Source organism: Paecilomyces variotii (assembly GCF_004022145.1).
Source record: "Paecilomyces variotii strain CBS 101075 chromosome Unknown C8Q69scaffold_5, whole genome shotgun sequence".
Lineage (NCBI taxonomy): Eukaryota > Fungi > Ascomycota > Eurotiomycetes > Eurotiales > Thermoascaceae > Paecilomyces > Paecilomyces variotii.
The window spans coordinates 702,824-717,999 of NW_021167144.1; the positions used below are offsets into that span (position 1 = coordinate 702,824).

The 15,176-nt window shown below is 47.5% G+C and overlaps 6 protein-coding genes across 6 annotated transcripts; 4 read left to right on the forward strand and 2 right to left on the reverse strand.

Moving 5' to 3' along the window:
• The first annotated feature begins 13 nt into the window (after positions 1–13).
• Positions 14–873, forward strand: C8Q69DRAFT_259327 (ribose/galactose isomerase). The gene has a single exon (XM_028626667.1). It carries the CDS (start codon positions 215–217, stop codon positions 707–709), a length of 495 nt encoding a protein of 164 aa, XP_028485218.1. The 5' UTR covers positions 14–214; the 3' UTR covers positions 710–873.
• Positions 874–2,163: 1,290 nt separating this feature from the next.
• On the forward strand, positions 2,164–3,156 carry C8Q69DRAFT_444480 (putative U-box domain protein; the record flags this gene model as incomplete). Its single annotated transcript, XM_028629004.1, has 3 exons — positions 2,164–2,246; positions 2,323–2,860; positions 2,923–3,156. 3 exons carry the CDS (start codon positions 2,164–2,166, stop codon positions 3,154–3,156), a joined length of 855 nt encoding a protein of 284 aa, XP_028485219.1.
• Positions 3,157–4,024: 868 nt separating this feature from the next.
• Positions 4,025–9,082, forward strand: C8Q69DRAFT_466508 (ankyrin repeat-containing domain protein). Its single transcript, XM_028630563.1, has 8 exons — positions 4,025–4,774; positions 4,832–4,954; positions 5,011–5,095; positions 5,156–5,338; positions 5,399–5,575; positions 5,630–5,654; positions 5,711–6,271; positions 6,321–9,082. Exons 1-8 carry the CDS (start codon positions 4,310–4,312, stop codon positions 8,803–8,805), a joined length of 4,104 nt encoding a protein of 1,367 aa, XP_028485220.1. The 5' UTR covers positions 4,025–4,309; the 3' UTR covers positions 8,806–9,082.
• Positions 9,083–9,098: 16 nt separating this feature from the next.
• On the reverse strand, positions 9,099–11,558 carry C8Q69DRAFT_259243 (hypothetical protein). Its single transcript, XM_028626666.1, has 8 exons — positions 11,357–11,558; positions 10,573–11,308; positions 10,350–10,524; positions 10,231–10,299; positions 10,052–10,185; positions 9,895–9,999; positions 9,650–9,846; positions 9,099–9,589 (listed from the first exon to the last, which is right to left on the reverse strand). The coding sequence occupies exons 1-8, from the start codon at positions 11,401–11,403 to the stop codon at positions 9,259–9,261; spliced, it is 1,794 nt and encodes a 597-aa protein (XP_028485221.1). The 5' UTR covers positions 11,404–11,558; the 3' UTR covers positions 9,099–9,258.
• Positions 11,559–12,114: 556 nt separating this feature from the next.
• On the forward strand, positions 12,115–13,095 carry C8Q69DRAFT_259512 (HotDog domain-containing protein). The gene is made up of 2 exons (XM_028626670.1): positions 12,115–12,372; positions 12,479–13,095. Exons 1-2 carry the CDS (start codon positions 12,286–12,288, stop codon positions 12,887–12,889), a joined length of 498 nt encoding a protein of 165 aa, XP_028485222.1. The 5' UTR covers positions 12,115–12,285; the 3' UTR covers positions 12,890–13,095.
• A 50-nt stretch (positions 13,096–13,145) lies between these two features.
• On the reverse strand, positions 13,146–15,011 carry C8Q69DRAFT_506918 (secretory pathway gdp dissociation inhibitor; the record flags this gene model as incomplete). Its single annotated transcript, XM_028632842.1, has 8 exons — positions 13,146–13,228; positions 13,286–13,543; positions 13,601–14,206; positions 14,255–14,588; positions 14,682–14,709; positions 14,773–14,832; positions 14,887–14,911; positions 14,966–15,011. The coding sequence occupies 8 exons, from the start codon at positions 15,009–15,011 to the stop codon at positions 13,146–13,148; spliced, it is 1,440 nt and encodes a 479-aa protein (XP_028485223.1).
• Between the last annotated feature and the right edge of the window lie 165 nt (positions 15,012–15,176).

Below are 15,176 nucleotides of genomic sequence, written 5' to 3' on the forward strand. Positions count from 1 at the left end.
ATGGGGATGGGCTGGGATGACGCGGGGAATAGAGAGGGAATATAGATGGCTATAAAACCCCCATCCCGAATATCTCTCGTCAGCGCTGGTGGTCTTCTGTCATCTCTTCACGTCCAGACAATCCATCGTTCGTTCCGGCCTTGCATATTTCCTGCGCTAAGATCTACTACAGCTACATACTTTACGGTCTATACATCAATCCATTCCTTGTACCATGTCGTCGGACCTCAAGCCTCTCCGCATCGTCCTGGCCTGCGATGACGCCGGAGTCCCCTACAAGGAGACCATCAAGGCCCTCTTCGAGAAGCACCCGCTCGTCGAGTCCGTTACCGACGTTGGCGTCGCCAGTGCTGATGACAAGACCGCCTATCCTCACCCAGCCGTCACTGGGGCCAAGCTCATCGCCGAAGGCAAGGCTGACCGCGGCCTCTTCATCTGTGGCACTGGCCTCGGGGTCGCCATCGCCGCCAACAAGGTGCCTGGCATCCGCGCCGTCACTGCCCACGATCCCTTCTCCGTTGAGCGCTCCATCCTGAGCAACGACGCCCAGGTGCTGTGCTTCGGCCAGCGCGTCATCGGGATCGAGCTGGCCAAAAAGCTGGCCACCGAATGGCTCACCTACCGCTTTGATCCCAAGAGCAGCTCTGCCGCCAAGGTCCAGGCCATCAGTGACTACGAGACCAAGCTGAAGCTTGTCAACGGCCACTAGAAACAAAGTCTATCTTTCTTATGACATGTCTACCAGCGCTTGCTTTCAGGAATCAAGGATCAATGACGAATTGAACCCAATCCCGCTTATAGGGTGTCACGCGCAGGGTGCGTGGAGACGATTTCTTTCTCTTTATGAAGAGACAGATCGAACTATATATGAGTATTCCTCCCAAGTGGATGCCCATGGAAGGGAAGGGGATAGCTTTGTCGATATTTTGCGAAAAGAAATATATACCCCGGAATGATACCATACCATACCATTTGCCTTTTTTGGGAAGCAAGCGAGCGATAAAGCAGGATACTTGCGTCTTATTGTGCAGTCATCATCATCGTATCATTGTGTACATAGTTTGAGTCGAAACTGTTTTCAAAAAGGGAACTGGATTGAAATTGGATTCTATATTGATGCAGCAAACAGAAGTGGTGAAGGACGGCAGTCTTGTTTGGACACAATAATCCATATCTTCAAAATGATAAAGCTGTACCATATACTCTCCATCTATAGAATTAGAGACACTATTCTATTCTAGTAAAGTGACAAGTACCCACATGTGTCCCGGAATAATCATAGCGCCTTCGATCATCTGCACAACGCCTGGCGATCACCACGAGGGATCCGATACGCGCTGTCACAGATGACTAGGTACCTAATGTATAGATTATACTAGTTATTATGTCTTTTCTCTCTTTTTTTTTTTCCTTTTTATTTTTATAAATAACCCATCAATCAAACAGGACTAACCACAGAGCTCGGATCCAAGATCACGAAAAATACAGAGTTGTTCTTGCAGTGCCAGCTCTTGCTGAGTCATCCTCACCGCTGCCAACCCCAAGATTCCGCGGGGATCGATGCCTTTCGATGAATCTCACAGTGGCGGCTCAATCATCCGACTGCACGTTCAATAATAATATTAATAAAGAGGCCACCCTCACTGACAGTATGAGAGAGCAGGATCTCACTCTATTATTCCTTCTTCATCATATACCCAAGTGCAAAAAGATCAAGAAAGAGGCCACCTCGTTTGGTTGACTGATTTGATCACCACTTACTGCTCTATTTACTATCACTACTACTTATAACTATCCGCGGCCTCCGTGAGTCCCTGACTAAATCAATTTACTTTTTTGTGAACAAAGAACAACTAGCGCCGTCCCAACAATCATACTTACTCCACGGACCCCAGACTAGAAGAAAGAAACGGTGTTTACTGGGGGTCTGCAGTCGCTATTATTAATACAGCGGACATTCCTTGACAACTAGAGCTGGGTTTCTTGCATAGCTAGAAATTCTGTTCTGTTCCATTTGCGCGCCTTTTTTCTTCTTTTTTTATTTTTTATTATTGTACCGGAAGCTTCATTCAAGGAAGTCGCAGCGCACTTGCTGGTCTCTCCATTTTATTCTTCTAAACTAGATTCCCGTCGCAAACACCGGGGATCATCTCTGAATCGAGAATGTCTTTCGAGCTCAAAGAAAAGGGCAATCAGCTCTACAAAGAAGGGGATTACTCTGGTGCTGAAGAGCTCTACTCTCAAGCGTGAGTATCTATTCATTCTGGGTGATGTCTGTCCGATCGTAGACGAAGTAGCTAATACATGATAATAAAATTCCAGAATCCAGAAAAACCCCCGCGAACCCACCTTCTTCACTAACCGCGCTCTAACCCGCATAAAGCTCGAGAACTGGGCCGGCGCAGAGCACGATGCGCGCGCTGCTATCGACCTCTACGGACCCAAGAACGCGGCCAGTCTGAAGAGCTGCTGGTATCTGGCCCAGGCGCTGCTTGGACTGGGTCGACCGCAGGAAGCCTACGACGTTGCGATCGAAGCATACAAGGCTGCGCTATCGGCCAAGAGCAACCAGACGGAGAATCTGTCGAGGACGGTGCTTCGTGCGAAGCAGCAGATATGGGCTGCCAAGGAGACCGCAAGGTTGCGGGAGATGAATGAGACGCTGGCGAATGTCGAGAGGTTGATTGAAGCGGATCTGGATCGGGAGTTGAGCGAGCTGCAGGCGAAGCTTGATCGCGGTGAGATCGGTCAGATTGGTTTCGTGGAAGATCAAAAGGCGCTTCGTGAAGAGGCGGAGAAGAATATTCATAATGTGCGCGAAGCATTCCGGATTTCTTCCAATGGGGATATTCAGGAGAGGGTAGGTTCTATCGGATATTCGCGAGAAAAAAAAGCCATTCGTGAGCTAACATGAGTGTACAGGTTGTCCCCGACTATCTCGTCGACGGCATCACGTTTGAGATCATGCACGACCCGGTGGTCACCCCGTCCGGCCACAGTTTCGACCGTATTGGCATCGAGAAACACGTCGAGCGAGCCGGCGTGGACCCCATCACTCGCGTCCCCATGACCGTGAAGGACCTACGACCAAACTACACCCTCAAGGCCGTGTGTGAGGATTTCCTTAACAAGAACGGATGGGCTGTCGATTGGTAATGGTCTAAGCGACCAACTATGACCTCTCGGTCTTTCGTTTGGTTTATTCTTTTTATTCTTTTCCCCGCCTGTCTTCGGTGGAATTCTACTTTTTTTGATTTTTCCTTCAATGTCCATATTGCAGAAATACCCTTTTATTCGCTTTTTTCTTTCTTCTTGTGTCTGGCATTGGGTTCGGCGTCGATGTGAGATTGATTGCATCTAGTTATGTTGGCATGTTATGAACCCTAGCGTATATGTAAATATCGCTCTTGTGGTATGTACATATTAATTTACAAAGGGAATCAATTATCTTCGATAACTTCCCGAGCTTTTGATTAAAAGTATCATCAATAATGGATTCGATGTCCGTAGTGGCTAACATATATGTAGCGGGAGGTGATATAACTGTAGCGGGAACTACTTAACTAGTTAGAGCGGGCGTTTAGATAGGTAAAAGCGTGATCACTGCGACAGTAAACATCCAGGTAGATAGCTCGAAAATCTTATCTTATGACGACGTTTGTGCATACAACAACAATGATGGAGAAGCCATGCTCAGCCACAGTGGCATAATAACCGGTTCCTTCGATCCTGATCTGCAAGGATGCAGTCGATTTCGGCAAGTACTCTTAAAGAGTTTATGTCATGGCCTCCTGACCGGCATGGGTGTCACATAGCCTAGCTTAGGAGAAAGAATTGCGCCGCATGGCTATGCAGCGTAGCTTGCCTCAAGAGTCCAAGCTCAGATGGCGCAGCTATGCACTCAAAAGTACGGAGTACAGCGCAGCACGCAAAGCCTCTCGTTGACCCCTGTCAGATAGGAGTCGCAGGACGATCAGTAGTGTTCAGCAAACTGTTTGTCCTCTCAGCCAAGCGTGTATTTCTCCATCGATTGGCTCGAATATCGAGCTTTCATATCATAGTCGAAACGCCGGGGGCTCCATGCTGGCGATGTTTCCGTCAACAGCCAATAATGCAATATAGATTGGCGCCCGACTATCAACTTACCGCCGACTCGCATAACCACTACTGGAAAGACGTTTGCTGCTGGATGAAACAGTACAGCCTTGCTCATCGGCGCAAAAGAGGTCAAAATGCTGCTCCATCCCATCCTTTTCTGTCCGGGCAGGAGAGGAGAGCTAGAAACTGAGCCTATGGTTCCTGTTGAAGGATGCCTCGTATCGTCACAAGATATATTCGGAAGATAAGCCGATTCAAGGGCTCTCCGGGGGAAGGAGCCGCTGCCACTGTTTCGAGCAGCAGTACGCCAGAGCCAGAAAAAGTCTTGGTTTCTCTTCAATCGTCTTCGGTGAATCGTTCCCTGGGAGATAATAATGCTGCCGCCAGAAAGAATGCTGCTTTCGAAGAGGCCTGGAGGAATCACTTCGAGGAGCTCACAGAGGAAGAAAAGAAGAATGACTGGAGAGAAGGGAATCAGCATGTCTCACCGGAGATGATTCATGACAAAATAGTGAATCTTGACACGAAACATGCGGCCGGGGTCTCCAGGAAAGTGATAGAGCCTACTTTACAATTCCTGCAAGCCATTGACTCGCTCGTCACGGGGGCGACAGCAGCAGCACAGTCATCGCCAATCGGCTCGATCGTCTTGGGAGTTGTTCGTGTCATCATCGACGTAGGGCCTCTGAACTTGTCCTCTTACCTATGCTTGAGATCGTGCTAAAAATCCAAGTCCGCTATTAAAGCTGGCACCTATTTCGAAAGGTTGTCACAGATGCTTGAGCGCATGCCTAGTCGTTTCGACGTCTTACAGCGATACGCCGACATAAGCGCCAGCTCGCCTGCTGTACACAAGGTCTGCTTTTTCCTTTGTATCATATTCTTTGTAGACACGCACTAAACTGTTCTTAGATTCTGGTTGCGTCTTACTCGAACATCCTGACTTTTTTTCGTAAAGCGTACCGCGTGTTCGTTGACAAAGAAGGATCTGAAAGAAGTATTAGTCATTCCTGGGAGTCTCCATATACTGCCAAATACTAATCTGCTGCTCTGACAGGGTTCGCTTCGGCTCGCATCTTCGTCCGCTCGCAGTGGTCGCCGTTCGAAGAGGAATACGGGAAAATAGTATCAGACTTTGAACACTATAATCAGATGTTACGAGAGATGGCTCTAGTCGAGAACCTCAATTACGTCGTGGAAAGACGGGAAGCAATATGGGAAGAGAAGAAAGCGAAAAAAGGTACGTCCAAATTAAGTTGACCAAGAGATGGATTGGAGCTGATTTCGCTCGCATCAACAGACGAAGAGAGGGAGAAATTCCTTTCGTGGGCATCTGGAGATGATTCGGAGGTCGATCATGATCGGCTCTATTCGAAGAGATACACAGACACGGGAAGATGGCTACTAGAGGAGAAATGCTTCACTGATTGGCTGGATGATGATAATGACACACCTCTGTTTTGGTGTCATGGACAAGGTATGCTATTACAATATTAACCTTTTCTGTAATTCTGACTGACAACTCCTATAGCTGGAATCGGAAAAAGTGTCCTCTCGTACGCCCACGCCGAGACTCCAAAAAACACGATTTCCCTAACTAACTTGTCTGTAGATCAATCGTCGTTGACCACTTGAGCAAGAGCACTTTAACTGACCAGTACGCATTGGGATTTTGGTACTGCAAATGGGATGACACTTCCATGGAGACCATGGCATGTCGCGTAATCGGCATGTTCATCAAGCAGTTATGTCGGAAGATGTTCACCATACCATCTGAAATACTCGAGTTCCGTCGTCGATTGAACAAAGAAGGGCGAACGCTCTTATTCAAGGACTATGCAGAACTCTTCCTCCTTTGTGCTCGCTACTTCAAACGGGTATTCCTAACAATCGACGCCCTGGATGAGTGCAAAGATGAGCAGCGCGAGCTTATCATGGACTTTGTTCAGAGTCTTTCTGCCTCACATATCAAGGTCTTTCTAGCTAGCAGATGGATGCAGGATATTGAAAAAGCCTGCGTCAATAAAGCGGTGATATTGCCAATAACCGCGTGGGAAGTGAAGGATGATATCACCATATTTGTCGAACATCAGGTGCCTGAGAAGCTATCAATTACGTCTGCCGATATCAGGGGGAGGGTTATAAAGACCTTGGTAGACAAGTCCGAAGGCTTGTAAGTGGTCTGATATTCACACTGACATTCGGATGACTTACTATTTCAGGTTCCTCTGGGTCGAATTACAGCTGAAAGATCTCTCCAAAGTCCCCGAGTGCGATCTGGAGGACCAGTTACAATACCTGCCCACAGGACTGGACGCAATGTACATACGGATGATCCGCAGCATCAAAAAGTTACCGAGAGCCAGTTCATCTTTAGCGCGAAGATGTATGCTTTGGGTGACATATGCCAAACGCCCTTTGACTGGAAGTGAGCTGAAAGAGCTTGTCTCATTCATGGCTAGTCCTTCGGGAAGTAACCAAGATCATGACTCCATGTCTTGCTCATCCCACAAACACTACTCTTCCGAAGACATCACGAATTCCTGTTTTGGTTTATTCCAAATGGACATCGACTCCGAACCCGTTCGACCAGTCCACTATTCGATGCAGGAAGTTTTCTCTAACCGTACCGATACCGAATTCCCGGATGATTGCCGGGACTTCTTCTTATCCCCGGAAAAGGCAAATCTTCAGTTGGCAAAGGCATGCATCCGTGTACTTCTTTCTGAAGAGCTCTGCTGGGATAATGCGAGAAAATACTGTGCCAGATTTTTTGAAAGCCACATACTCAGCCTACAGACAATACCTCCAGAACTGGAGAACATGCTTGACTCCCTTCTTTCAGCAAACCGGGAAATGCTTGCGAACATATTGACATTCAGGTACCCGTATGGGTGCTGTGACTGCTGCATGGGAAGCCCACGCGAGATTGAGCCTTCCTTTTTCATTCGGTGTACGGGTCTCGATCGTGTGCCACACGTTGCGACAAGATATCCAAAGGTGATACTGTCTGATCGTCCGGAGCAATACCTGCAACTGTCCTGCTACCTTGGCATGTCTGATGTGCTCGAGGCTATTATTGAAACGGGCGCCGACTTGAACTATAGAGACCAAGTTGGCTACACAGCACTGGATTGTGCCTGCCTGGCCAAACAGCATGATGTGATAAAACGTCTGCTCGACACTGGAGTGCCCCAAAAGTGCAGTCCTTCCGGCCCGAACAGTCCAGTAATCAGAGCTGCTAAAATGAAGGACTTCAAGTCGGTCGAGCTTCTGCTGAGAGGAGGGCTGAGTGTCAGCTTGAGCGACTATATACGAGCAATCGATACTGACGATCTCGATACGGTCAAATTGATTGTTACAAGCCTAGGGGAAGGGATAGATCAGCAAACGTATCAAAATGCTATTCATGCCGCTGTTGTTAGGGGTCTTACTGATATTACGAGCTTTCTTATCAACCGCCTGGATGGCGAAGCCCTGGTGCCGTTCTTCTGCTATGCAGTTAGTTTCGCCGGTAATAAGAAAATCAGGAACCTAATGCTGGAACGTGCGCCGGACTGGGGCTTGTGCCTCAAAAGAAACCCAAATCTACTTGAATCTGCAAGTTATTCCGGGGACCTCGAGATCATGAACGTTCTTATTCGGAACGGGGCGGATATCAATGGTCCCCCTGACAGGTACGGAAGTCCACTTCAGGCTGCAGCTACATACGGTCACGTCAAAGCAATGGAGTTACTCCTTCAGAGGGGGGCAGATATAAATGTTATATCTAAAGAGAACGGAACCATCCTCGAAATAGCTACCACGTCATTCAGTAACGTCGAGGCAATGGGATTACTGATTAGGAACGGCGCTTCGATAAATGAGAGCTACACACAAGAAGGAGGACCTCTAGGGGTTGCTGCCAATGGTCAGGCGTTTGACAAGATGGAGCTTCTTCTTGCCAATGGGGCCGATATTAATCTACCGCGAGGCGAATGGGGTTCGGCTCTAGGAACTGCAGTCGCAAAGGGAAGATTGAAATCGGTCAACTATTTGCTCGAGAAAGGAGCAGATGCTGAGATATCATGTCCAAGATACGGGTGCCCATTAAGTCTGGCGGCTTACAAAGAAAGGGTAGAAATTATGCAGATCCTTATCGACAGAGGCGCTGATGTCAACAGAGAAAGCGGAGAATACGGCTGTCCTCTCGGAGCTGCTTCTCACAAGGGAAATATCAAAGCTATGAAACTGTTACTGAAGGCGGGTGCCAGAGTTAACACCAGTGGGGGTGTCTATGGAAGCCCACTTGGTGCAGCAGCCCTTGAAGACAATATTGAAGCCATGGACCTACTATTCGAAAACGGCGCTGACGTGAACATCCAAGGAGGACCATTCGGGACCCCATTAGGAACTGCGGCATTCGGTAACAGCATAAGGTTTATACGACCCAGTTATACGAAAGGGCTGGAGCTGCTTCTCCAGAAAGGAGCAGATGCCTATTTGCCGGGCGGCCTCTTTCGAAACCCCCTAGAAGTTGCTCTTTTTAGCTGTCATTCAGACGCTATCCAAATATTTTGCGACAAAGGATTCAAGATTGAACCCCCCTGTCCTCTCAGCAGAGAATACGACAGCATCATGGAAATGGCGAGAAGTGTAGAGGTGAAAAAGTGGTTTCTCCCAAAGAAAAGGATGTTGGATAAACTGATAGAAGATTTGAGTCAATAGTTATGACATACACATGCTGGTCCTGACATAGGCCTTCTTTACTCGACGATACAGAGAGCCTGAGTCAGTTGAAGAGTGCTCTATATCCATGTTATCTTTCATTTTTCTTGGCGCGCAGGTATGAGTGAATGTATTTCGGAATATCACTTTTCCTTTGGCATTATCAATTGGCTTTTCATATTATTGGTTTCACATTTAGAGAAGACAAGCGAGTTTACAGTGCGGACTTGGAGATAGAAGCTTCCCAAATACTAGGAGAAATTGCAGACAATTGAATGCTTATAAATGTTTATATTGAAAGTCCATAGCAATCGCGTTGAATCAGTCTAGAAAAAATGAACTACCCCTGGCACGTCACATTTTCAATCTCAGCCTGTATCAAGACCCCAGAAAATCTTGTCCACTCCCGAAGGTTATTAGTCCAGGCGGTTCCAATCCGGTTATTGTGGCACTTCATGATACCGTTCTGTCCACAAAGTCACCCTTCTGCGAATGTCTATGCCCCTGAATATCCGGCTCAGACAAGTCCCTTGTTATAATAGGAGGCACAGGCTGAGCTGTGTTGTACAGCATGAACGCCGGCGGTCTATGTTCTATCTCCGTACGTTTCATTTTCCGACGCTCGTACAGTTTCAACCAACGTAATATGGCAAAGACCACCAAATCCAGTCGATAACAGTACTTTATAGCACCGATCAAAGTACGAAGACGCGAAGAATGCGATTCCGTGCGTCTCTGTCGCAATGGCTCTGATAGGTGCTCAGAATCATTTCCGATTCGTTTTCTTCTGTGAAGTCAACGTTCACGAGCAGTTATAACATGAGGGTTGCTCAAAGGTACTTACGAGGTCGCATTTGTGTCAGTTTGATGGGCATTTCCATCCACAGAATAGAAACCTCGACCAACACTTGGAAGTGAAGGCTCAACTTTCCGGGCGCGTGAAAAGTTTCTGGACGCATGCGCGACATAACTATTTTCAGCAAGTGTCTCTCCCGATGAAGGAGAACAGGAACCGCAGTTATCTACATCGCTCTTACAGACCTATATCGGTTAGTCACTATGGCATAGCTCCATATCTCATGAACATACTGGAAGCCTGGCCTCCAGTTCTCCAGGAAAGCGATAAGGTGGTTCTCTCATAGTACCATCCGGTTTGATGGATCCGATCTCCGGTCTTGTTGCCAGCAACTTAGTCTGTGTACTTATTCAGTATGGTACAACAGACCACAATGCGAGCGGTTCGTACCTCCTCGAGAATTAGCGTCATCCCTTTTCGGCATTCTGTGCGGGCCATATTCAATGAAGCCACATCACATTTTATGGGATCAGGCACTTCATCAGAAGGCTCTCTGGCCTCGTAACGTTCCGGGTCCTTCATCACTACGACGCATTAGGTTCAGCTTTATAGAAGAGGACATCGCTTACTCTTGGAGATCTTTTTCCACAATGCTTTGTAAGCCATGAAGGCACTTAGGAGATCTGCAGTATAGAGATCTATAACCGTGAGCACATATTCCTATAAGTTATGGATCAGCTTTACTTACCGCACAATCGATAGTCGAGGACAATGTACGGTCTGTCAAGCTTTGTGTTGGTTTCATGGAATGAGCGAAGAGAGTTATAGTTCATCAGAATTGCTAATATCTTTTGAGAATGCTTCAATACTTGGGACGGGAACTCATTGGCGGCTGCTATTACTGTCGAAAGGTCCCAATTGGCCTATATTATTGTGAGACATATACAGATTCAGCGTAGGGATGAACTAACAGTGGGCTCTTTGATCTCTCCACCTCCTGCCCAACTAACAGAAATACTGAGCTCAGTGTCTTTCCAAATGTCTTCTTTGTCCTTATCCAGTAGCGCGCTGCTCGAGAAAGGCTGTAGCAAAGACCTTGGTAAGAGCTGGACTTCGGCGGCCAGCTTCACTCTAGAGACTTTACTCTTGTCGTCCACCTTGATACTGATAATTGCCGAAAACTCTCCTCCTTCCAAGAACCCCGCAATGAATGAATCGCCATATACTGCAGGAAAATGGTCGGGATCTAAGCCAATGATAGGCCTGAATTCCATGTGGCCAAAGCTGACTGGGGCTTCGTTCGTGACCTTGACGGAGACAATGAAGTTGATATCGCTCTCATTGACTGTATTTTCCCTTATCAAAGAGGTGCCACCACCAAGCTTGATGGAGCCATAGCTTATGGTCGCGCTTGACGAAATATTCAGGGCATCAACAATGTCTGCGACGCTGTCGATAGCCCTGGCTGTGTATGACACGGTTTGGCTCATGGGTTTTACAGACATTGTGTCAGAAAGGCATGGACGACATGAGAGAGATAGCCTTTCATCTTCAAGGGAATCGGTAGATAAATGGCGAGCATGGGAAGACTCAGGTGTCGGCTCTGGTCTTAGGCCTAGGGAAGGTGGCGGTGATAAAGAAACAGCAGGATGAGGATGTATAGTCACCGCGTTGTCTATACATACTTCTTGCGTATACGAATTGAAGCTAATCAGATATCAGTAGCTGTGGGACGTAGGAGTAGATGATAGCAACCCTTGACCAAGACGCATAATACTCGTGTATGGGGCAAAGAAGGACATCCTGACAGTCTTTGATATGTAGGGGAGTGAGGTAATGATAAGGGGTCGCCAGCGACTCCTTGATGTGTCAAGGAAGAAGTAATAAGTAACGAATATCTGATGAAGAGTAATCAAGCAGGACACTATCACGATGCCGTGAGTTGAGAAAACGCAGATTCAGGTTCGTCACTCCCTTCCCCAGCCATTGTTCTAGGAAGGAGCAACCAAAAAAAATCACAGCAGCTGGGCGTCTCAAGACAGACAAGACCAAAGGCTGATGGCATCTAGAATTCTTGGAAATAGTTATCGGATAAGCAATTGAAAGGGATTGATGCAGCTGGGTTTATATTATCGTTTCTACTTTACCTATCCCTATCGAAGGAAAGTGCAGGAATCAAATTGCACCTCGTGGTTTTTTTTTTTTTTTTTTTTTTTTTTTTTTTTTTTTTTTTTTTTTTTTTTTTTTTGAGGTTTATTGTTACTGGCAATGCGGTCTCGTCTTCATCGACACCCGGTAGTTTCGGGCGTAAAAAGGTGACTCGCAGTTCTCATTCCCTATAATAACGCAGGAAACGATGGCACAGTGCTGATACAAATGCTCTGTTGAGAACAGTTAGCGCTGTCTGTTATTCCTGAGAGTCTTGTATTTGGGCAGGATATGCATCAATTGTCACTGAGATAGACAGCGACCGACGAGCCGAGGAAGTCGGCCTCGGCGTAGGTAAGCGTGTCGAAAGCCAGAACGCCCTCAACGCGCACAGCTAGCGACTCGGAATACTGCTTTATATCATACATACAGGGCAGTATATAAGTCCGTCAGGATGAGCTTTGTCTGAAGGGTCTCTTTCTTTTGTTGACGCGCTCCTTGCTGCTCATTATCGAACCTCGCTATCTTTCGCAACGATGACCGCCCCGACCAGGAAACTCGACGATTTCGAGACACCCATCTACCACTGGTTCAAGGAGGTCATTCTCAACACGGAACAAGAGGTTAGCATACTCCCATTCCCGCGGGAGTTACTTTGGAGTCTGGACACTTCATACGGGGCGACGAAATTGTTTAAAGACATCGCTGACACGTATCGCGACCTGACAGTCCTGGGGTATCGATGCTAATCGCAGCCAGTTGCGCTTCGAATATGCAACCAGAGAACCTTCTCCTCGTGTCGCGTATCTTCTGAGAGTGACCCCGGATCTTTGCAATCGAATGGGCAACCTGCACGGTGGATGCGCCGCAACTCTGATAGACAATCTCTCGAGCACTGTCCTTGCGTCCGTGTCGCGACCAGGACGCTTCTCCTTGGGTGGTGTAAGCAGGAATCTTAAGGTCACCTACCTTCGCCCTATACCAGAAGGCACGGAGATCAGAATTGTCAATGAAGTGATCCATGTGGGTCAGCGACTTGCATTGTTAAGATCTGAAATCTGGAGGACCGACACCAACGTTTTATGTGCTATCGGAGAACACGACAAAGTAAACACGGATCCGGAAGCTTCCAAAATCTAATCTTCATCTGGATAGATACCCATTAGATACGAATGCTTACAGCCTTTTTGGAGATACGCATGGCTGATCTACAACAATATTATTTTTCGCTAAGGTTTATATGACGAGATAACATGAAAAGAATGATTGATCATATGTTTCGCTTAGTACTAGAGCTCTTACGCAATAGCATCCAATCAATAACGGTGATACCGGATGTCCAATAATTAAGAATATTTATCTTTTGGCTCAAGGTGCTAACGGGATCCATCGTTGTCTATTCCTCAGCCGAGATCTTCTTGAGGTTATCGACGACCAATTCTTCGCCAACCGCCTGCTTGTAAATCTCTCTAATGTTCTCTGTCGAGGTGTCAGTAACTATCGCTGTAGATGGAAGAAATATACAGTTATACTAACCTGTAGTCGTCTCGAAATGAGTTGTAGCATCGTAGCTCTTCGAGATGAAGATGTTGTCGTTGGGCAGGTTCGCCTTTGGCCTGTAAAGAGGAGCAGGAGGACCCATGAATCTCTCCTCAATGTCACCAAGGAGCTTGAATCCATGGTTGAGTTCTGCGTGCCAGTTGTCCTGGTCCTCAAGGATCTTAGAAACAATGGCAATGTAGTAGCCCTTGGGGCAGACGCAGTGCGTCGAAGACACCATAGCAATGTAGGTATCTGTTTCGCGTAAGAAAGAGCTCTCATTACAAATCTGCAGAGTCGATTCGAACTAACCTTTCTTCTGGTTGACTTGAGACTGCGGGATAATCAACTGCAGCGAATCGCTCGAGTCCGTCTTGGGGATCGGGTGCTTCAGGATACAGATTGCCTTTAGCAAGTGGTCGTAAGGTTCGACCTTTTCGGGGAAATATGATGGGTCGGCAATGATCTTCTTCGTCTTGGTCTCAAAGTTCATGACCACACTGCCATCGCCAGGTTCCCGCATGGTCGCCTTGATGCCCGAAACCTTACCATCGGCATCGTAAAGGATCTCGTCAATGCTGGTGTTCAGCATGTAGGTACCACCGTAGATAGCAGAAAGACGGGCAAATCCCTGCGGGAGCTCTCCAAGACCGTACAAGGGGTAGATGTATGGCGAGCCGCCATACTTTCCCATAGAGTTGACGTACAGGCGGATACGGTCGATTGTCTCCAGGATGCTCTGGAACCGTCTGGCCTTTAGTGAGTCCGATTCGTCGGTTTCACCTGGCAGTTTCGGGACATCGAGATAGTCATCTGACTGATACAGCGCCATTGCGTGACCAATGAAATCACGAGTACCTTCCTCGAGTCCAAATTTGTCATAGACATCCTTCATTGTGCTCTTATGCAAATCCAGACCTAACGTATATTAGCAGGGCCATAAGAACTACCTGACAATGAACTCACCAGCATGAGTCGACACTTCATCGGCTTTGAACTCCCCAACCCACTCTAGGAACTTCTTTGCTCTTCTCTTCTCGAACAATCCAAGCAGCGGGGAGCGCAGGGCCTCGGCGGCACTCGAGGGGACCTTGTTCACATCATTTCCCTTGTGGACGTAGCTGCCAGCGATCGACGTGAACTTGACATACTCATGGACGTTGGTCGAGGCGAGAATACTCGAAAGGTCACCGTTGGACATCAACAGCTTAGGCACGAGGTCGATGTTCCAGTCATGGGTCCTGCCGTATTTCTTCCACGGCTCCTCCCCAGCGGGGACATTGCCGTACTTTTTGAACAGCTTTTAGGGGTATTAGCGGAAGTTCCAGACAAAAGCTCACATCAGACGAAAGGCCGATCGAAATATTAGACGAAAGGGTAGGAGGTTTCTAACAGTTTCAATGTTCACAGATGCAGATTCTCTTTGTTTACTTGTTAGCTTCTTCTCCCAATGGGCACCATCAGGGGCCAGTCTAGCTACTTACCCGCCATAGTAAGGATTGCGGTCGATGTGAAGGACCTTGTATCCTTTGACACTCAGGACACTGGAAAGAGAGTTAGGGAGCTCTTCACGATGCACCACAGAAGATAATACTCACCCCGAAAGCACACACTCCGTCAAGCCTATTTGCAGGGTTAGCGGTCAGTGAAGTTAGGGGATGGCGGGGTAATCATTACCTGTGCCCAGCACAATGAAGTCATACTCCGGAGCAACGCCTTCCATGGCGGGTATCAACAGTGAATCTTAGATGTAAGGAATGTGATACAGAACAGATGATAGATAGAAAGACAGGAGACGGAAGCCTTATGTTGCGGTGTCAAGTGTGTTGGTCACTATGAGGTGCGCTGGTCAAGCTACGACCAACTCCCTCGCCTTAGCCTCCTAAAC

Bases quoted from the DNA above. Each gene is read 5' to 3' on its own strand.
- C8Q69DRAFT_259327 (XM_028626667.1), top strand. From the start codon at position 215: ATGTCGTCGGACCTCAAGCCTCTCCGCATCGTCCTGGCCTGCGATGAC.
- C8Q69DRAFT_466508 (XM_028630563.1), top strand. From the start codon at position 4,310: ATGCCTCGTATCGTCACAAGATATATTCGGAAGATAAGCCGATTCAAG. The intron at 5,096-5,155 runs GTATTAGTCATT...CTGCTCTGACAG, and splicing joins CAAAGAAGGATCTGAAAGAA to GGTTCGCTTCGGCTCGCATC. The intron at 6,272-6,320 runs GTAAGTGGTCTG...TTACTATTTCAG, and splicing joins GTAGACAAGTCCGAAGGCTT to GTTCCTCTGGGTCGAATTAC.
- C8Q69DRAFT_259243 (XM_028626666.1), bottom strand. From the start codon at position 11,403: ATGTCCTTCTTTGCCCCATACACGAGTATTATGCGTCTTGGTCAAGG. The intron at 11,309-11,356 runs GTTGCTATCATC...ATATCTGATTAG, and splicing joins ATTATGCGTCTTGGTCAAGG to CTTCAATTCGTATACGCAAG. The intron at 10,300-10,349 runs GTAAGTAAAGCT...TCACGGTTATAG, and splicing joins CCTCGACTATCGATTGTGCG to ATCTCTATACTGCAGATCTC.
- C8Q69DRAFT_259512 (XM_028626670.1), top strand. From the start codon at position 12,286: ATGACCGCCCCGACCAGGAAACTCGACGATTTCGAGACACCCATCTAC. The intron at 12,373-12,478 runs GTTAGCATACTC...GCGACCTGACAG, and splicing joins TTCTCAACACGGAACAAGAG to TCCTGGGGTATCGATGCTAA.